The sequence below is a fragment of the Microcebus murinus genome, chromosome 2, assembly GCF_040939455.1.
Source record: "Microcebus murinus isolate Inina chromosome 2, M.murinus_Inina_mat1.0, whole genome shotgun sequence".
In the NCBI taxonomy this organism is placed as follows: domain Eukaryota; kingdom Metazoa; phylum Chordata; class Mammalia; order Primates; family Cheirogaleidae; genus Microcebus; species Microcebus murinus.
The window spans coordinates 16142712-16163993 of NC_134105.1; the positions used below are offsets into that span (position 1 = coordinate 16142712).

General features: G+C 52.0%; 1 protein-coding gene across 1 annotated transcript; it reads right to left on the reverse strand.

Moving 5' to 3' along the window:
- Positions 1-286: 286 nt before the first annotated feature.
- On the reverse strand, positions 287-20678 carry IL22RA1 (interleukin 22 receptor subunit alpha 1). Its single transcript, XM_012750864.2, has 7 exons — positions 20577-20678; positions 16469-16601; positions 15372-15550; positions 13363-13538; positions 7794-7932; positions 3292-3413; positions 287-2219 (listed from the first exon to the last, which is right to left on the reverse strand). The coding sequence occupies exons 1-7, from the start codon at positions 20617-20619 to the stop codon at positions 1287-1289; spliced, it is 1725 nt and encodes a 574-aa protein (XP_012606318.2). The 5' UTR covers positions 20620-20678; the 3' UTR covers positions 287-1286.
- Positions 20679-21282: the final 604 nt, after the last annotated feature.

A 21282-nucleotide genomic window follows, 5' to 3' on the forward strand; every position in this document is an offset into this window, starting at 1 on the left:
TGTCCCCATGGGGTGCGAGGGGACAGGCCCTCTGAGGTCGCTACTGCCACCCACGACGGCTCCTGCCTCCTGCCTCAGGGAGAAGATTCTAAGTCGTTTGTCTCTGGACCCTGTTTCCAGAAGGCCCTGCAATCCCTCCCCTGTCCCACCCTAGACAATCCAGCTCCTCTGGCTTTGCCTGAGCAATCCTGAGAAAGTTCAGACCCTTGAAGCCCACGAGAAAATTCCCAGGTGTCTGAAGCCAACCTGAATTGAGGGAAAGGGTTACTCCTTATGCCACCTGATCTTAAAATAATCACAACAGGAAATAGCTATTTATTTCTTGGGTACCGCCCGTGTACCAAGCACTATTCAGCCCTTTCCACACACTATGTAATGTCATCCTCACCACGACACCGTGAGGTAGGTGTTACTATCCCCATTTTACGGATGAGGAAACTGAGGTTTTGAGCAATGGTTCATTTGCATGAAGTCACACAGCTTGTAAGTGCTGAGGCTGGAATTTAAATCCAGAGGGGCTGAACCCATGGCTGAGAGTGTCCCTGTCACGAAGTATCATAAATACAGTTTGTTGTTGTGTCTCCTTCAGAGGCCACCTGGCCCCATGCTCCTTTCAAACCTCACTCTCAGGGTAAGGTCTGAAACTCCTGCCTGCAGAAAAGGTGTGTGCGTCTCCCTCCCTGGTGGACCCGCATTTCCCTGGGGGTGCAGCCTCCCGCAGAGGAGCGCAGTGGAAGTGGTGCAATGTGGCCGGTGGCCCTGGCTGGGAGTGAGCCCCAGGCCGCACCCCTCCCTGAAGCCTGGCCGTCTGGCCTTGGCAGAAGTGCAGGTTGTTCTGGTTCTGCCTGGCCTCCCAGGAGGTGTCCTTTTCCAGGCTCTTTTCTCACCTTTGGGCAATCACAGAGGAGGCAGGGGCCTCCCCCGTCACACTAAATAGTGAAGCTGGCCCGGAATGGGGTGCAGACAGGCAGGTTCTCCGAGAACTTTGAGTCCAGGGTACTAGGAGGTGGGACGCTGGGTCTCCTCTGGGGTTTCCTGCATTACCTGCCTGCACTGTGACCGTCCAGTCCTGCTCTGCAGGGCTCGGTGCTCCCAGAGCTCCTCCGACTGCGGTCTTCCTTGTGCTTTTCTGCTCCGACGGGGAGCTCACTCTCGGCGGGGCCCCGTGTCCTCCATCCTCTGGTTCTCTTGGGGCAGTGGGCCGCACGTTTGGCATAGGATTCACAGCCAAGGATGTGATGCCAGAGGAGGACAGGGAGGAAGCCCAGGTCTGTCCCGTTCTCCCCTCAGGGCTCCCACTGCACGGTCAGGGCCAGGCCACTGAAAAGAGAGTCCAGCTCTGTGGGCTGCTCCAGGTCCGGGGCGCCAGGGCCTGGGCTCTTGTCCTCGTCCTTGGGACACACCAGGGACTCCAGCAGGCCCCACGGACTTGGACCCTGGTCCGAGGGGGGGGAACATGGGAGGGAAGGAGTGTGCAAAGGGAGGGACACAGGGTGGCCCTCGATCTGGACAGAGGAGAGGAGGGGGAGCTGGCACTTGAGGTACTGCGGTGTCCCTGGCTCCCCGCTGTGCAGCACGCTGGGGTCGGGGGCTCTGTCCGTGCAGACCCCCCGAGGCTGGGGAAAAGTTCTTGCTTCTTGGGATCCCTCTGTAGGCAAGGAGGTCACCTCCTGCAGAGAAAGGCCACGTGGGATGCACCTTCCAGCTGGTGCCTCTTCCTGGAGCTGGCCTTTAGGCCCAAGGTGTTTGGGACTGGAGAGTGTCGCAGGCGGGGAGTCTTTGCCGGAGCCTTCCACGCACACCCCGTAGGAAGGAGGCCAGCCGCCTGCAGTGGCCTGAGGGTTGTAGGAGGGAGGCTGGACCTTAGGGACGGTCTGTGGAGCGTAGAATGCGGGTTTGGCTCTGTGGGTCGTCTGGGGTGCGTAGGATGAGGGCCCGACCTCAGGGGCTGCCTTCGGGGCATAGGACAGTGGGGACAGTGTCTGGGGAGGTGGCATGGGGCGGGCCTGGAGGATGATGTCCGGCTGCCCTACGTAGGTGACCTCAGACAGGCTGTGCCTCCGTGGAGCTCCCGGGGGCTCCCTGGGCCCCGAGACCTTGACCTGGGAGTACTGGACGGGCTGGGCCAGACTGCCGGGGCCGCCAACGTCAAAGACGGGGATGAGGACGTGCTCCTGGATGAACCGCAGCGGCTGGAACGTCAGCACCCGCTGGACATTCTGCGCAGGGACGATAAGAGTCCACCGTTAGGGCCTGTTCTAAGCTCCCTGCTGGGGACGTGGGTGGGTGGGGTCCTCCCGGGGAGGCTGAGGGGACAGGGAGGCATCTGGGGGTGTTTTTAAGATGCGGATGCCCTACACTCCCTCTGCTTCCCAGAGATTCTTCTAGATGCAAGCGCCTCCGCCCGGGCCAGGGCTGGCAGCTTCTGGCGAGAGCACGGCTGAAGTCCGGTCATCTCAGGGACAGAGCGCCAGGCTCTGGCTTCTCCAGGAGGCGGATAGTCCGGGGAGTAATCCACCCAGATTTGGGGCTGCCTCGGGCACACTCTGGGCGTGGGGGTGGCCCACGCTGCTGCTTGGCAGTGGGAGGGGCTGGGAACCAGGGAAGGCAGGAGAGTTTTACGAAAATGGTTCACCTGGACTCTGACTTTGAGCAAAATGCCCCAGAGCTCCTCTGTCCCTTGGACGGGCGAGAGCTGGCTCTGGCCACCACAGAGGGCTCCGCTGGGGGCCCTGCAGGGGACCTTGCCACTGCGGCAGAGGCAGCACCCACAGTCAGGTGGGGCTGCGGATGTGATCTGTGCAGCTTGCATGGGGGTTTTCATTTAAAGAATTAGTTGGAGCTATTTGAAAACGGGGAGATTTCACATTACAATGCGAAATTCTGACTTCTTTCAGAAAACGTGACGATTGGGTGACACCAGGCCATGTGGCCGTGACGGTGGCCCGTTGAGACTGGCGTTGAGTCCCACGGCTCCCTGGCACCTGCGTGTCCTCACTCCCTCGCTGCTCACCCGAGTCCTACGTTACCCAGCGGCCTGGCTTTTCTCTTCCACCCAGCCTTCCCCATCACCTGCCCCTCTTAGCGCACTCCGAGACCTGCCGGCCACCTGGCTGGGGACTCTGGGCTGGACTGTGAGCGCCACGGAGGAGAGAGCAGGTCTCAGCTGCTCCGTGTGCGGGTCCCATCCCTGCGCTTCAGGGAGAGCCAGGGGCCTCCGGGCCTGTGCCCCTGCGGCTCGGGGGCCTCCCCTGGACTCTCCCTCCCGGCCTGGGGCGTGGGGCGGCTCACCAGGGAGTTGGGGGGCACAGGCGGCTTGGTGACGTATCTGTAGCTCAGGTAGCAGAGCACCGCCACGAGGAAGCCCATGGAGAACAGGAAGGCTCCGGAGAAGGAGTAGGTCCACGTCCGATCTGGTGGGCGAAGGGACCCGAGAGGGCAGCGTGGGGCTGGGAGCTGGCCCGGGCCGGTCCCCAGTGTGGACGCTGCAGCCCCGGGCAGGCCGGGCGTGGGGCCTCGCCCACCCTCCACGCGCACAGGGCTGGGGCAAGAGCACGACTGGACGTATAGACTGTGCTTCTGAACGGCCAGAGCTTACAAGTCATGTTTTTACACTGTTAAATGAAATACGTCCTGTGCTGCCACCCTGACAAACATACTTTTCACAGTCACCTGGAATGCCACCTTTGAATTCAGAATTCATGACTCCTCTGGGTTTGGGGCTGAAATGGGGAGGCACAGGGAAAATGTGTCACCTGCCGCAGGCCCCCAGCTCGGCACGGCTCCGCCCCACATGCCAGGGCCCTCATGGGCACGCCTGTGGCTGTCCTAGCCCACACGGCCAAGTTCATGTGTACACCACACAAGTAGCCACCTGCTGGTCACCCTGTGGGCCAAGGGTCAAGAGGAAGGCCCTGAAGAAGAGGTCTGCCCAGACGGAACGCAGACTCGGGCCAGATGTACGGGGAATTTCACGGTCCCGGCTGCTGCGAGCGGGGTCTGGAAAGGAAGCCACAGGCCCCAGATGGACCTGTCCACTTTGCTGCATGGGCTTTTCACCTTGTGGGGGCGGCATGGCCAGGGGAGGGCCAGAGGGGCTTTCTGGGGTGCAGGTTCAGGGAAGAGCCTCTCTCGTCTGGGTCTGGGACAGCCCTGCCTCCCTGGCAGGGGAAGGGGCAGAGGCGAGAGAGTGGGGCAGTGACAAAGGGATGGCTGTCCCCTCTGCTTCCCTACCAAGACAAGGGGCTGGGGACCAGGCAGGACCCCGGGAAGGCATTTCTGGATCCTTCTGTGCTCCAGCATCTTTGGGATGAGCACAGCCGGTTCTGGGCAAGACACACTCCCTGTCAGCAGGCCAAGGGGGGTGTGTGGGGGTTTGGGGAGGAACAGGTTGCTGCAGTTCTGGGTAAAACCGGCAGTTTGTGTTGTCTAGATGTTTCAATCCTCCAATCACGCTCTCTCTGTTGCTGGCTCCCACGTGGCCTCAGCTTGGGGAATTAATCACCAGCTCCCATGGCCTTGGCAACGGCCATGAACCTGAGAACTGCTGGAGGCTGCACTGCGAGCCCACTCCCCGCTCCTCCCCGGGGCCCAGGCCTCTCTGGGTCGGCTTCCCACTTCGAGATACCCTGTTCACTGTCACATGATGCCCCCGTCGCTGCTCCAGGGAGAAGCCACCACCTGAATGTCCCTACACAGCACGTCTAACTTTCCTAGAAAACCGCTGCTCCTCGTCCCAGGACAGGACAGGGACTTGGAACGTTCTCTGGCTTGATCCGTGTCCCATGTGCCATTTCACCCATGGGAGGCAGGATGGAATCCTAACACCAGCCTGGCAGCAAGGAATATGGAGTATGAGAGGTCTGGCTCAGCCACAGATATGCTGAGCATCTTCCTGCTGCACAACCCTCTCTGGTCTACTCTTTATTCATAATAGTAGCCAGTGATTGTTGAAGTCTTATTGGGGCCATGTACAGTGCCAGGTGCTCTGCCTATGTTATCCTAACAAATCATCAAAACAACAGAGAGGGATAGGCGTGCATCCTTACAGATAACAAAGCTGAGGCTCAGAGAGGTTAAGTTACTTGACCACAGTCACACAGCTACTCAGTGGAGAAGCCAGGATTGACACGTATAACTCCAAAACTCATCCTCCCAGCCGCTACACAATGCTGCCTGTCTCCTCATCTATAAAATGAGGATATGTGGTGAGATGACCCCTAGAGCCCTTTCCAGCATTAAGATTCAGGGACGATGCTCTGTGACCTTCTCAGTTTGCCTCCTGAGAGGTAGAGAAAGTGGAGATTCTGGGGATGAGGCCAACTTCAGGATGCACGTTCAAGGGCAGGGTGGTATCACTCTGAAGGGGAAGAGGAATAACTGTGCAATACGGGAGACTTGTAAGCAAAGTGGTGGTTACAGCCCAGGCTTCAGAATCAGATGAACCTAAGCAGGTTCCTTGACGAGCTGTGTGGTCATGGGCAAGTTGCTTAAACTCTCTGAGCCAGAATTCCTCCTGGGATGATGCTACCCAATTTGCAGGATTGTTTTAAAGACTAAATAATAGATGTAATATATATAATAATCAAGACCAAATACTGTATGTAATATATATAATAATACAGATTAAATAATATATGTAAAGCATTTGACACAACTATTTGCTTGGCAATATAATATACTCAATAAATGGTAGGAAGTGTTTTTAATATGCTATATTTCTGAGGACAAGGTGCTTTCTAAGGTGAAAGAAGTAGCCACCAAGAAGTATGATTTATATAAAAGCAGATACAGTCTCAGAAAAATGGCATCACCTCATGAGCATGACCGTGGCAGGATAAGCCAAGAGAAGGGTGTTGTGGATAAAGGTGGAGTGATCTGCAGGTGTCAAAAGCAGGGTGGGACAGGGTGGGTGGGACAGGTGAGGTTTGTCTAGTTCAGCCCAGAGAGAGAGAGGGTCATAAATCACACATCTGCCCCCGGCTTCATGCCCATGAAGTCAGTTCCTTTTTTTCTAGTTCTCCTCTAGCCAAGTTCTATTCTGGTCTCCCCGGCAGCCCTTGCCCCAGGAAGAGCATGTCCCGTGCGGGTGGCCAGCACCGGCTGCTCCGCGTGGCATAGCTCCCTACAAATGAATGCCCTGGCATTCAGCTGGGGAAACCAGTCTCTTGAGGGCTCCCGGGGAAGCTGATGAGTTGAGTTTTGAACAAAGCTGAGCACCAGTTGGTCACCTCCCGGGGCCCAGCCTCCAGTGAGCTGAGGTCTGGCCAACGGTGCCTTCTCACTCCTCGTGTGGCACTTCCCCTGCCACCGTGCCATGCACTGTGTCCAGCTCTCAAATTAAACTCCTTTCTGAGTGTTGGCATGGTTGGAACCGAAATCACCTACTGACATCATTAATCTGAACATGATGACTAATCATCTAATCCATAGCTATCATTTTCATTCTCTAAACTTGCAGCTCTGGGCATTACAACATTTCTATCTGTCTATGAAAATGAACACTAATAAAAACATCATGATGTCTGTGAGAGTCGAGTTTCAGTGTGCTAAAGGAAGGGACCATATCCCTGAGCAGATGACTCAAAACTATTTCTATAGCAGTGTGGTGGTGAGAACATTGTTTCCAGAATTAGTCCTCGTTCCATCCCTCACCACCTGTGTGACCTCAGGCAAGTTACTTAACCACTCTGAACCTCAGGTTCCTCATCTGTAAAATGAGGATGATCATAGCTCCTGCCTCATAGACTGCTTATGAATATTGCACTTAGTAGTGCCTAGTCTCTGGTTAGTACTGCAGAAATGCTAGTTATCTTTTAAAATTATTTTTAAAATTATTAAAAATATTTTTAATGTAATTTATTAAAAAAAATTTTTTGAGGCAGGGTGTCACTCTGTCACCTGGACTAGAGTGTAGTAGTATGGCCATAGCTCACTGCAACCTTGGACTCCTGGCCTCAAGTGATCCTTCCATCTCAGACTCCCAAGTAACTGGGACTATAATCATGCCTTGCTAATTTTTAAAGTTTTTTGTAGAGATGGGGGTCTCACTATGTTGTCTGGGCTGGTCTAGAACTCCTGGACTCAAGCAGCCCTCCTGCACTTGGCCTCCCACAGTGCTGGGATTAGAGGACGGAACCCCCACTCCCGCTGCTCTTATCGTTATCAACATTATTATTATTTGACTGGGGGTGATATTGCGGGATCTTTTTATCTTCTCTGCTTCCCCCCTGCAGATTCCCCCCCCCATTGGGTTAATATTAAGGGGAGCTTGCTTTGCCAGCGTACACACAAAGCCTGTCAGAGAGGAAACCCAGACATAGGCTGGAGGGTGAGAATTAAACATTTGCTGTGATAACCCATCAGCTAACTCTGCTATGGATAAACAAACATTGGCCTTAATAATACACTAATAACCCTTCCGTGGTGTTTTCAGAGCACCGCCAAGCCTTGCCTTGGTTACAGAGAGGAGAGCGTGCAGTTAAGACTTGAATCCAGTGGACAGGAGGGTGATCTGCCTGGGACATCTGTCACCCCATCGATCGCCAGGGTTGATCCGGCTGATCTGGCTGGCTAGGTGGCTGTCCCCTCCCTGCCTCCCTCACTGCTCCCTGCGGGTCCCTCCCGAAGCTGTCCACTTGGTCGAAAAGGACGGCCTTCCCCATAGAGGAGGACCGTTCTTCCGTCAAGGGTCAAGGGTATACCAGTGGCTGCACTCCCCTGCGAGTCTCCAAACAGGCTCTCAGGACTTGAATTCCGGAGTCCCACCTCCCTCCCGCTTCAGCCCAACTTACCTGGCAGCGTCTTCACTCGGCACACATAGGGGGCGCTCTCCTTGGACCAGGTTGGAATAAAAATCGTGATGGTCCCGAGGAACTCCGTGTCGGGGGTCAGGCCAAAGAACTCATATTCTCTCTGCTTCCCTTCAAGGTGCTGGATTTGACAGAGAACCCAAAGGGACTGCTCTTACACGCCGATCTCCGCCCGGAGCCCCGGCGAGTGGGCTCACTCCTCTCCCTGGGTAACTGCGCTTAGTAAAATGGTACCACCAGCTGCCGGAGCCAGAGACTGAGGAGCCAGCCTGCAGCCCTCCATCCCCTCCCTCTCCCTTTACCCCCAATTCCAGTCTGTCGCCAAGCCAAGCTCCAGTACCTTCCACCGGGAGCAGAGCCTGGCACAGCAAGCAGTCTACACACTAGCTGCCGCTACACGACTACCACCACCCCTCCTTCTTCCAGCTCTCCTCTCCCTCTCTTTCCTCCTTCTTTTTCTTTATTAAACATCAAAAACTCTTTGAATATCCATCCCTTTCTTGTCTTCCTCATTGCTTCTGCCTTCACTGGGCCTCGACCCCTCAGCCTGGACTCCTGCAGGAGCCTCCTTGCTGGTCACTTGGCTTTGGGTTTGCCTGTGTCTGTCTGCGTGCTCAGCCTGGTGCCACAGGGACCTTTCTAGACAATGACCTGAGCACAATGCTCCCCTATTCAAAATCCTTTGATGGCCTCGCCCATATTTACAGAATAAGGCCCCGGCCCCTGCCTCCCTGTCCCCACTCATCTGTCTCTGCTGCCCACCTGCCAGGTACCTGTCGCTCTGGGAAACATCCGGCTGGCTTAAGCAAGCCCTGTGTCTTTGCATCTGCCGGTCATTCCGCTGGAACTGTTTTTCAGTTCTGGCCCTCCTCCGTGTCTCTAACCTCCTTGACCTTGACTCCTCTGTGCTCTGCCTTGGCTGCCCCAGCCATCACCTAGTTCTCTTCTTACCTCTCTGGCTGCTGTTTCACTGGTTTTAGCCCCTCATCGTTGACTTCTGAAAGATCCCCTCTTCATCCATTTTTTTCTCCTTTCTCACATACTCCCCAGGTATGTAGTGATCTGATTTGAACCCATGGCTCCTGTGATCACCAATATGTGAATAACTCCCAAGCTTATCTCTCTGGGACCTGTCCCATCCCAAAGCCCAAACCCACACACACTTCTGATTCTCTCATTCTGTTAATAGTATCCTTCTCTTTCTAATCTCCAACACCCAAACCTCAAAGCCATTTTGGGCAAATCCTGTCTCATATCCTTTGTACCTAATGGTCCTCAAATGAGCCATAAATCTTCTTTTAAAGGGCCAGGACCTGTCTTCTTGGGAGTTCAAAAGGAACCAAGAATTTTCTTTTTTGGCTCTTTGTATTTTAGCTCTGCTTTCCCTTTTCCAGACACATAAGGCCAAGACCTAGGGTAATTTGTTGTTTTTTGCAGGAGGATGAAGGGAATGAAAGTGGGTGAAGAAATACATAAATGCATTTTTAACTTATTGTTTTGTGGAACTCATATGATTGAAATTGCACACATTAAATTTCATGGAATACAGCTCCAGAAGAGTTGCCAAGGCCCCAAGCTTCCTCCTTCCCCAGATTTTTCACTGCCTCTGTCCCGGTTTAGGCCTTTATTTTCAGCCTATTCCATTGCAGCGGTCCCCTGCAGTGGTCCCAGCCTGATCTCTCTTTCATTTCCACATTCGACCTTTCTTTCCTTCTGATTCTAGTAATTTATAGTTTCTATTGAACTAACCCCCACCAATAACAGTGATAAATTCTGATCAAAATGAAAATCAACTATCTAAATGCATTAGAGAGTAAACAAAAGCCAGCATGTATTAGAGAGAGGAGGAAGGGAATGGCAATGGGATAATTTCCCATTTTTAAATGGGAAATTAGAATGAAGGAAGACTCCCATCTATACCTTACAGGGTGGCTAAAACCTAGATAGAATCCCTGTATTCTCACTGGCTTGAATAGCCAGAAGGCAGAGTTTGGAGTAATCACAGCAACTGGAAAATGAAAGAAGGAACCACAGGAGAGATAATAAAGAGAGAGGCCCAAATTCTGGCTAGCTCCTAAAGTATGCATGAATGGGGTAGATTCCAAGTCGCCCAGGTAAAGTTAAAGAAAAAAAACTCAACTGATATTTTAGAGTTTGGAGTTTAGCCTAATTAACTACCTGCTAAAATAAAACAAAACAAAAATTAATACTCTTTGGAGGAATATAACAAAATCCAGAACCACTTCAACCAATCATTCATAATGTCCAGGATACATTCCAAAATTGTTAGACATACAAAGAAAGAGAATGTGTGATCCACATTCAGGAGAAAAGACAATCAATTGTGACTGACCTCAAGATGATCAAAATGTTGGAATTAGCAAACAATGATTTTAAAGTAGCTGTATAACTATGATCAAGGATGTGAAGGAAAATATGCTCATACTGAATGAATGAGTGAAGAGAAACTAAATACTGGAAACTTTAGAACTGAAAAGTACAATATCTGAAATAAAAAACCACTGAGTGATCTTAATGACATATTGAAAATGACAGAAGAAATAGAGAACTTGAAGACAGAGCACTAAGATAGAGAGAATTAGATAGTGGTGCTGGTTCCACAACTTTGTGAATATACAAAAAAGCCTCCAGGCCAGGCGCGGTGGCTCAAGCCTGTAATCCTAGCACTCTGGGAGGCCGAGGCGGGCGGATTGCTCGAGGTCAGGAGTTCGAAACCAGCCTGAGCAAGAGCAAGACCCCGTCTCTACTATAAATAGAAAGAAATTAATTGGCCAACTAATATATATATAAAATTAATTAATTAATATATATAAAATTAGCCGGGCGTGGTGGCGAATGCCTGTAGTCCCAGCTACTCGGGAGGCTGAGGCAGAAGGATTGCTTGAGCCCAGGAGTTTGAGGTTGCTGTGAGCTAGGCTGACGCCACGGCACTCACTCTAGCCTGTGCAACAAAGCGAGACTCTGTCTCAAAAAAAAAAAAAAAAAAAGCCTCTGAATTCTACGCTTTAAAAGGATGAATTTTATGGTGTGTGAATTTATCTCAATAAAAAAAGGTAAAGGTTGTCATAAGCTCTCTGTAGGAGGTGCATTTTAAATATAAAGATATGGATAGATTGAAAATAAATGAATGTAAAAAGATATACTATAAAAACATAATATAAGGAGGCTGAATTGCCTGTGTTAATATCAGATAAAGTGGACTCCAATACAAAGAATATTACTACAGATAAAAAGGGACATTTCATATGATAAAATGGTCAATTTATCAGGAAGATATAACAATTATAAGCATGTATGTCTCTAATAACAGAGTTTCAACATGCATGAAGCAAAAATGCACAGAATTAAAGGGGAAAATAGGCAAATCCACAATCATAGTCGGAGAGTTTAATATTCTCGGCAATTAAAATAACAACTGACTCCCCTGCCCAATACCAGGAAAGATAGGATAACACTATTAACCGCCTTTACCTAAGATAGGTTAATAGAATAATACTATTAACCACATTTACCTGACCGATATTTATAGAGCACTCCACTAAGCTGTGAAATATATATTCTTCGTAAGTACACATGCGACATTCATCAAGAGAGGCCATATGCTAGGCCATAAAACAAGTCTCAATAAATGTAACAGAGCTGAAATCATACAGAGTATATTCTCTGACCACAAATGAATTAAATTAGAAATCGATAACAATAATATATTTAGTAAAATCCCACACATTTACCAAAGGATAGCTGTGATAAGGACTGTCTGTGGTCAGTAATCTCTAATTGCTCCCCATGACTACTTAAATAAGTAAAAATTCCTCCATCTACCACCCTAGACCCCTCCGGGGTGGTCCCAGCCAGTTGTCTCGGGTCTGTCCCCCATGGTTCTTCTACACAGAGGTAATCAACCTTGAGGATAGAGAGGAAGTACTTTGGTTGCTCACTAAAATTCAGGTCCCAGGGAGGCAACTGTAAAAATTTGATTAAGTAGGTTTGAAAGGGGCCCCAACATCTGCATTTTAAACAAGTGCTGCAAGAGATTCTGACGCTGCTGGTTTGGGGCCATATTTCGAGAATCTGTTTCACATGTCTCTGTGCTCCGGTCAAATTGGGCAGTTTTGTGCTTTTCAAAAATGTCTTCAGTTTTCCTGCTTTTCTCTGTGATCACGGTGGGGCAGTATAGGCCAGCGGGGGAGGGGGAAGAAAAGTGGGCTGTGAACAGAACTGGGTTTGAATCCCATCTACACTATTATTTGCTGAACAATCTTGAGCAAGTGACTTAACCTCTCTGAGCCTCATCTGTAAAATGGAGATAGTAGCACCTGCCTCATAGGGCTGTGGTGAAGATTAAGTGACATAAAATGCATATATTACCTGGTATACCTCAGAAATCGATACTGGCACCAATAAGTTTTCTGGAAGTCATCCAGATCTTGCTGAACTAACATCCTGCCCCACCTCCCAACACCCTTATTTTCCTCTACTTATAGCTATTTGAAAACTTAAGTCCCTCCCTACCCACTAGATTATAAGCTCCTTGAGTGCAGGAACCACAGAGTAAGAAATAAATATTTATTCAACTGAATTACAGATTAATGCTAGGCGGGAAATACAAAAAGAAGAAATACTTTGTATGCCATTTGATAATTTATGCCCTTGCTTTCTACCTTTCATTATTACTGATCAGAAGACATTGTTTGTATACAGTTCCTGCAAATAGTGAAAATCAGCAAATGGAACTGAAGTAATAGAAATTGATTAGAGCATTTTCTTTTCTTTCTTTCTTTTTTTTTATTTTTTATTTTTTTTGAGAGAGAGTCTCGCTTTATTGCCCAGGCTAGAGTGAGTACCATGGCGTCAGCCTAGCTCACAGCAACCTCAAACTCCTGGTCTCAAGTAATCCTACCTACTGTCTCAGCCTCCCAAATAGCTGGGACTTCAGGCATGCGCCACCATGCCCTGATAATTTTTTTTTTCTACATATATTAGTTGGCCAATTAATTTCTTTCTATTTATAGTAGAGACGGGGGTCTTGCTTTTGCTCAGGCTGGTTTTGAACTCCTGACCTCGAGCAATCGGCCCGCTTTGGCCTCCCAGAGTGCTAGGATTACAGGCGTGATCCACCGCGCCCAGCCTGATTCTAGCATTTTCTACAGTAAACACCTGAGGATGTTAATAGATGTTGTTCTTCAGGATGTGAGAAGGTATTAAACAAAAAAATTAAGTCTAAATTATGCAAAAAAGTAGTTTCTCTGGTCATATAAATTTGAGAAAAGTTGTATTAAGCAAATTGAAACTGGAGTCTTGGCTCTGCAGGACTTATCAGAGCCTTTAGTATGCTACTGCGTATGTGACTCTACAAGAGGGAGGTTGTGGTTTGTGATGTTTGCCAGGCTTCAGGATCCTCCCATGGGCTATGTTTTGGGAAATGTTAACTTATATAGCATGTCCCCTTTCTACTTAAAGCAATGCAGATCCAGTTGAGAGGGAAGTTGTGTCCCAGGCGGGGAAGTACCAGGGTGCAACATGCACTCACCATTTGGTAGGTGTGGTTGATGTGGAGCTCCAAGCGGTAGAACAGGTCATGGAAGATATCCTCCAGGGTTAGCTGGTGTCCATCCCCCGCATGGACGGGTATGGGGGTAGGATGGACAATCATCTGAATGGATCTCACTTTGGGAATACAGGTCACGTCAGGTGGTTTGATGGTAGCTGGAAAAGGGGGAAGGGAAAAGAGCAAAGTTCTGCATGCGGCTGGTGTTCAGGTTTCAGGCTGGCAGAGCGATGACCAGCCCCCCTAGGGCCTTGCCCCAGTCCCCACCCATGCCAGCCCCTGCATCTCCCCCCTGAGTCTGCCCAGAGCACCCTTCCTCCCTTGTCTATTGGCAACAACAGCTTTGGAGACGTCAGTGAGTGAGGATTCAACTACATATCCTAAATAGCGTCTGGGGAGGGGCGGCCTAATACTATTGCCGCAGCCTCAAAGGCTGGGCCTGAGACTTCAGTCTCTCTCAAGATGGAATTTTCCAAAAAAACCAAATGACCTTTACTGGTTTACAGACCCCTTGGAGAATGTGATGAATGCTGTGGATATTCCCTCCCCCGAAATGCACATATGCAAAAACCTCGCATTCAATTTCAGGGATTCCTGGACTCCACTTGCCCTGAACCTAATTTACAAAGAATCCCTCAAGGATCTGTTGATCTCTAAGATTTAAAATATCTGAGCCAGAACAATGTTCACTTCCATGCTGCTTATAAAATTGAAAAACTGACTAAATGTCCTCAAAAAGGAGATTCGGTAACTAAATTAGAGTAACTCCCTAGAATGGATCCTTTTGTAGCTTTGAAATATCATGTTATGGAAAAATATTTAATGACCCAGGCAAATGCTCATGATATCATTATATGGGGGGAAAAAACCCAAAGCAAAAAAACACCACCAGATTACAAAACAGTAGATACAGTTGCCAGTAACTACAGTTATGTTTGAATGTTTGAGCTATTTTGGGTGACTTTTGTTTTTCTTGGTGTATTTCTGTATTTTCCAAATTTTTCTACAATGGATATAGATTAGTTAAACAAGCCAGGGGAAAAACACAAGAATTAATTTAATTTAATTTTTTACTTTCTTAACAAATCATGTGTAGCTATAAAGTCAATTGGTGAACATCACCATGTGCTTGTGGGGGCGGTTCGGCAACTGAAATCTGTTCATCGAGTCATCAGTCATGCATTGAACATCGTCTACGTGCCAGGGGCCCTGCTGAGGGCTGAGAGAGCAGTCGGTTCCACAGCCCGCTCGCCGCCACCCAGCTCACGTTTGGAGGGAGAGGCAGACGGTGCAGGTGTAGGCAAACACAGCAACTGCAGATTGCGATCTGAGCTATGAACGCGATGAACAGGGTGTTGTGACAGAGAATCACAGGCGGTGGCCTGCTGAAATCAGGTAGTCAGGGCTGGAGCTGGGGATGCCCACTTAGGAGGGGATGTTGGAACTGAGCCCCAAGGATTGGGAGAGCCAGTCGTGGAAGAGCTGTGAAGAGCCCCTGATAGTGTGAGCCACCAGGGTCCGGGGTGGGGACTGTCGGGGGCAGGGACTGTCAGGGTCAGGGACTGTCAGGGTCAGGGACTGTCAGGGGCGGGGACTGTCAGGGTCAGGGACTGTCAGGGGCAGGGACTTTTGGAGGCGCATTGGGGAGAGAGGTGCAAGATGAGGCCCGGGACAGGCAGGGCCTTGCAGGCCACAGCAAAGAGTTGGATCTGATTTTAAGAGTGACGAGAAGCTGCCAGAAGATTTTAAGGGCAATGTGGGGGAAACGACTTAGGCGTCAGGAGATGAGGGTGGCTGGAACGAGGGAGGTTGGGGTGGAGGTGGAGAAAAATGAACAAACCCACTGAGCATGCGCTATGGTGGGTGGCGGGGCAGTTTCCCTAGAAACCACATCCCCAACCTTCCCGCACCAAGAGCCCCTTCCGGGCCCCCCACCCCGTGCAGAGGGGAAGAGCCTCCCCTGCCCCCGCCGCCGCCAGTCTCCTACTCACTGTGCTGCAGCGAGCTGAACCTGTCGGTCATCTTGGTGGCTGACCGGCCTCCCGAGCTGACGGCGGTGACCCTGGCGTAGTAGAACTCGGTGATGTTGCCCGTCTCCACCGTCAGGTTGCAGGACCTGCGGGGGATGCGCTGGCAGCCCTCCTTCGCCAGCCACTCTCTCTCTCCGTACCTGCAGGCGAGGGAGGGGCAGGCACCGGTGGTGACACCGGCCAGCGCCGGGCCTGCGGTTTGTGGATGATGACAGGGAGACGTGATATTTACTCGGCACGGTCAGTGACCCAGGCCCTTTAAGTGAATGATCTCATTGAGTTCTCACGAGGACCCTGTGAGGCGTGGGCGTTATTTTACCCCTTTTGCAAATAAGGAAGATGAGGCTTAAAGAAGTTAAATGTGTCCGGGGGGTGTGACACACGCATGTGAGGAGCCGGGACTCGAGCCCGGCCACTCTGAGTCCACATTCTGGGCTTGCTGTCACCGTGCCCCTTTGTGGCAGGCCCTGCCACTCCCATTTTGCAGATGAGGGAGCTGAGGCTCGGAGACAGGGAAGTGGCTTGCCACAGGACAAAGTGGCAGGACCAGGCGTGGAAGCCACGTCTGTGGGCTCTGGAGCCCGTGCCGTCCATCCTGCCTGCAAGGAGGGGGACGCAAGGTGGGGTTGACCTAATCTCACCAATAATGATAAAACAATTATTGGTAGCATATTATTTTCCAGGCACAAGTGCTAATGACTTTCACTACCTTGTTTAATCCACCTAAGAACGACAGGATGAAGGTGCTGTTGTTGTTCCCCCCGTTATGGATGGAGAAACTGAGGCTTGGCAAGGTTACCTGACTGCCCAAGGTTACGCAGGTGAGAGCTGGTGCTCATGCCTGGGTAGTCTCCCTCCAGACTTTTACCCGTTAGTTCTTCCTCCCTCCGCAAAAGAAACACAAAGGAACGAAGCTTTATCTGGGAGGGGCTGTGTGACCCCAGTCCTGGCGGGTGGCATGGGGACATATGGAATGCGGGGGGTGGGCGGACTTTCTTGGAGGGGGTATTGACTCTTCAGAGCAGAGTCAAAGGAGGAGGGTAGGGAGGGAAGCCTACGTCTTGTACTCGACGCTGTAGACCGTGTCTGGGGTGCTCTCCGTCCCGCCGTCCCACGTTAGGATGTTCTCAAAGTTGCTGGACTGGAATTTCACGTGCTGAAGAAGATCCGAGGTGTCCTGAGCAAGGTGAGCTGCAGGAGGGCGGGCGCAGGGTGAGCAGAGGGGCTCGGAGGCCCTGGCCAGCGAGAGGGGCCACACTCCCCAGACTGTGCTAACCGGCCACCCACTCCTCCCTGCCGTTCATTTTCTTTGTATTGAGTTAAAATTCACATTCCACAAAATTCACCATTTTAAAGTGTTCAGTTCAATGGTTTCTTAGTATATTCACAATGTTGTGTAGCCATCCTACTATCTAATTCTAGAGTATTTTCATCGTCCCCAAAAGAAGCTATAAACCCGTTAGCGGTTACTCCCCCTGCCCCAGTCTCTCGAAGTCTACTTCCTGTCTCTGGATTTGCCTATTTTGTACTTTTCATATAAATAGAGTCTTGGTTTTTTCTGCGTGCAGCTTCTTTCACTCAGCATAATGTTTTCGGTAAGGTCCATCCACATGGTAGCCTGAATCTGTACTCACTTCCTTTTCATGCCTGGGTACTAGTCCGTTGCATGGCTTCACCACGTGGTTTATGCACCCATCAGTCCCTGGATATTTGGGATGTTCCCACCTTTTGGCTGTTATGAATAATGTTGCTGTTAATACTGTGTACAATGTTTTTAAGTACACAATATTTACTTTTTTAAGTGGATGTATATTTTCAGTTATTTTGGCCACATACCTAGGAGTGGAATTGCTGGGTCATATAGTAACTCCATGTTTAACTTTTTGAAGAACTGTCAAACTATTTTCCAAAGTGGCTGCACCATCTTAAATTCCTACCAGCATGTTCCAAGGATTCCATTTCTCTACATCCTTGTCCATGCTTGTTACGGTCTCTCATGCACTTTTAAACACAATCTACAGTTGGTTGCCTTACCCTTATTTTGGAAACATTTAGTGACAGTGTCTAAGAAGTGACTTGCCCAAAGTCCACCATCTCCAACAGTGGTGGAAGAGATGTTTTTGGAGTCTGGCCTCCCGGTGGCCGGGCCAATCCGTGTCCCTGCACCAGGCTGGCTTCTTAGACAACAAAGGCACCTCACTCACGCTTTGTAGGGGAACAGGACTCGGACCGAGGCCACACACAGGCAGGGTGACCTTGGGGAAGCTGTTTAAGCAGTTAGAATTTCAGTTTTCTCATCTCTAAAATGGGAACAATTCGACTTGCCTAAGACAAACAAAATTAACAAGGTGCATAGCCTCTTGCCGGCGAAGCCTTTACTTCATTAAATTCTCGTGACAACCGGATGAGATGGCTACTGTCGTTATCCCCATTTCATGGATGAGAAAATCCTAGGCTCAGAGAGGGTTGTTGCCCAGAGTGACAGCATGTGACAGAGCCTGCAATATTTGCCTCAGAGCTAGACTGTTTCTGGGGCAGGTACCATGGGGCAATGTCTGTGAACAGATCCAGCACATAGTAGGTCCTCGTGCATATGTGTCGAGTCTGAGGGGGGGCACCTGGGAAAGCAAGACATTCCCTGTGGAGGGAGGGGGCTGTCCTGTTGACCCTTTTTCATGGGGGTAGGACCCGAGCCCCTGGCAAAGGGGCCTGTTTAGGGAGGATGGAGAGAGGAGGGAGGAGCTGGCCCCTAGAGTCCTCGGGCCTTTGCTGGGCCGACTGGGGCTCATGGGAAGGAAAGGGCAGCAAAGGCCTGCACCCCTCCCCGGGAGGGGTCGGGCAGGGGCTGCTGCCTCCCAAGCCCTCTGCACTGCGATGAAGAGCTCTGGACTCGCAAAACCCTTCCCTGCGGGGCAGGAACACGGCAGCACACGCAGAGGGCCCGGCTGGCTGGGGCGGGAAACACACAGGCTGTGCTGGGTCACGGCTGTGAGGCCTTGTGCGCATACGTGTCTTTGACATGGACCTGCCTCTCCTCCCCTGGACACAACCACGGCCACCAGCAGGCCCAGGGTGTGAGGGGGTGGACTTCTACTCCTCCTCTCCAAGTCTACACACAGGATCTCTGCAGGAGGGAGGCACCTGTGGGGGCAGGGAAGGACAGTCCAGCCCTGCTGCCCATACACAGGCTAAACCAAGGTCTCTCTCCTCTCTGAATCTGGACTGCCCGATGCTCTGGCCACGCGGCTGCAAACGCTGTCTTCAGGCTTCCTGGAGTCCCCAGAAGGGGGCCTTGGAGACGGCATGGGGCTTGTCTACTTACTGCCTCTACCTGGTGTGGCGGCTCTGCCACTGAACCCCGAGACGTGGCTGACAGCTTATTTGGATGCGAGTCTGGGTGGGACTGGGGTCAACTCTGGAGGGGACAGTCCTGGACACAGGACTGGGCCTGAAGTTGAGGAAGGGAGTCCAGGTGAGGTCAGTCTGAATGGTGGCTTGTGGTGGGGCCGAGGGCAGGAGAGAGAGGGTGGGGCTGGGAGTAGGCCAGGGCCTGTCTGGGGTGGGCTGCAGTCTGCAGTGGGAACGCTTGCTGGCTGGGGTCCGTGTCCTGGGCAGGGAGTGGGGAGGCCAGCTGGGTGGGGGGGAGGCTGGTGGCTGAGGTGGGGGCACCCTGGCCAGGCACAGGGCCCTGGGTTTGGGGTGGAATTGGCACCACTGTTCAAGAGGTAACTGAAGTGGGCTTCCTGAAGTAGGGTGAGTGGACCTTGCCCCGCCCTCTCCTTTAGGGGTGCCGGGGCTAACAAGGTCTCCCTTCTTCTCCCGCCCTCCTCGCTCCTTTTCCTCCTCAAATCCACCACCTGTCCCTCAGCCTGTGGCATTTCTGCACTTCCCGGGTGAAAGTCTACATTGTGAAACCCTGGGAGACGCGCCGTGAGGGGCCCGGCTGTCTGGTAGATTGATAAAAGACAAGTTGATTTTTCGTACTTGTGCGGAAAAACAACGTCTGTCAACCAGCTGGGAAGCTAAGGAAAAGCACACAAACCAAAAACAATTCACCATGCCCCGGAAGCAGCCTCGGATTGCTGGGCGTGGGGACCTGGGTCTGCAGAGTGGGGTCAGTGACCCTCAGCTCTGTCCTGGGGGCCGTTTCCCGTGGGCCCCATCTTTGGGGGCCGGGAGCCTGTAGGATGTCAACCGGGGTGGCTGGGCTCTAAAGGAACGTGTCTTGAGGCCTCCTGGGGGTGCCTCAAATCTCCCCGGCCCATCGTGGGCCCAGCGTGTTGGGAATGCCCAGCCTGGAGGGGCTGGGGCTGCGCTGGGGACACCGGGGTCCAGTCAGCCCTCACCGCAGGGACAGTAGCGCAGGGGCGGGAGGCTCTGCCCCTTCCTGGGCCTCGTCCTGCACTTGAGCTAGAAGGGCCTTGCTGAGTCCTGCCCGCCCCGCCTTCGGCCAGGACCACACTCCGACTTTCTGGGACAGGTCCCTGAATTTCACTCAACGTCTCGGGAGAGAAGACGCACAGTCTAGGGTCTCTTGTCATGTTCTCCATAATGATGAATTCAAGACCCCACTGTATGGGATTTGGAAACCATGCCCTTTAGTCCTGCTTTCAAGAGGCGCTGATGTCCTTAGACTTATTCTCGTAGCAGACCTGGCCACTCGAGGAGAAAACGGTCTTTCAGATCTAGCAGGAGAGCCCCCGGGGGCACGGAGAGAGGCGATGGCTGTGCTGCAGCCCTGTCCGCCCTGCGCCTCCTCATCTCCCTCGTCAGGCCAGTGCCAGGCGGAGGAGAGGAGGGGCTGGCACAACGTCTGCCAGAGCGATTTGCAGGGGTCAAAGGATGCCTGCCTCCCCCAGAGCCAATTCTCCATCCACTGGGGTGCAGGGATCCAGCACCCCCAGGCCAGACAGCGGATGACATCTCCCCAGACCTGAGGGCCAGGTGGGTCCCTGGAAGAACCCAGGGTCTGGGGCGCCCTCCCAGTCTCCCCAGCAACCTGAGCTGGGCACCTGCATTTCCAGGAGAACTCGTACCCTGTTCAGCCCTAGCACAGCAGAAACCGAAACTGGCTGTGCTGGGGCTGGGCAGGGTGTGGGGGAGATGACCCTGCTCGTGGGTCCTGGGCTTGGGGGAGGTTCGACCACAGGGCGGATGGGCACTCACCAGCCAGGGATCCCACAGCCAGGATGGTCAGTAGTGTCCTCATCGGGGCGGCACAGGGCTCTCTTTTGGCCTCCACTCTGGGCTGTGCACAGAGGGAGGGCTGGGAAGCCGCGCCGCGCCGCCCTGGCAGCTGGCTCCACCCGGGCATGGGGCGGGGAGAGAAGGGGTGGGTAGAGCCCGAGCCGTGGGGAGCAGGGGTACAAAGGTGCCCGGCCCCGTGTCCTCTGGAATTCCAGGTTCTGGGCGGGATCCAAGGGGAGTTCCCTTCCGAGTTGCATGAAACAGCAACAGTGACAGGCTGGCTCGTTTATCTGGTCTGGTGGCTGATTCATCCCAAGACTCTGCAGTGGTTTATCAGGGAACTGAGAGAAAGAAAGGCAAGAACAACCCAGGATACACAGCCTTATCAAACAGCAGCTTGGCACCCTGGGTCAAAAGCCTGCACCACCTGCCTATCTTTTGCCCCAATAATTCTATTCCCAGGGGATTTACCTGAGGAAGAGAACTGCACAAGGGAGCAAAAAAAATATGTTCCAGAACATTCCTTGCAGCAAAGGAAAAGCTATGATTCTTTGGCTTTGTCAGGCCCAGGGAGATAAAGGGTGTCCGATGCCCCTCCTTGCATCCCATATCAATGCAAGCCCTCAGGCTCGACAGTGGGCTTGGGGACATCTTTCCTCCTAGAGCGGCCACTGGGCCGGGGAGG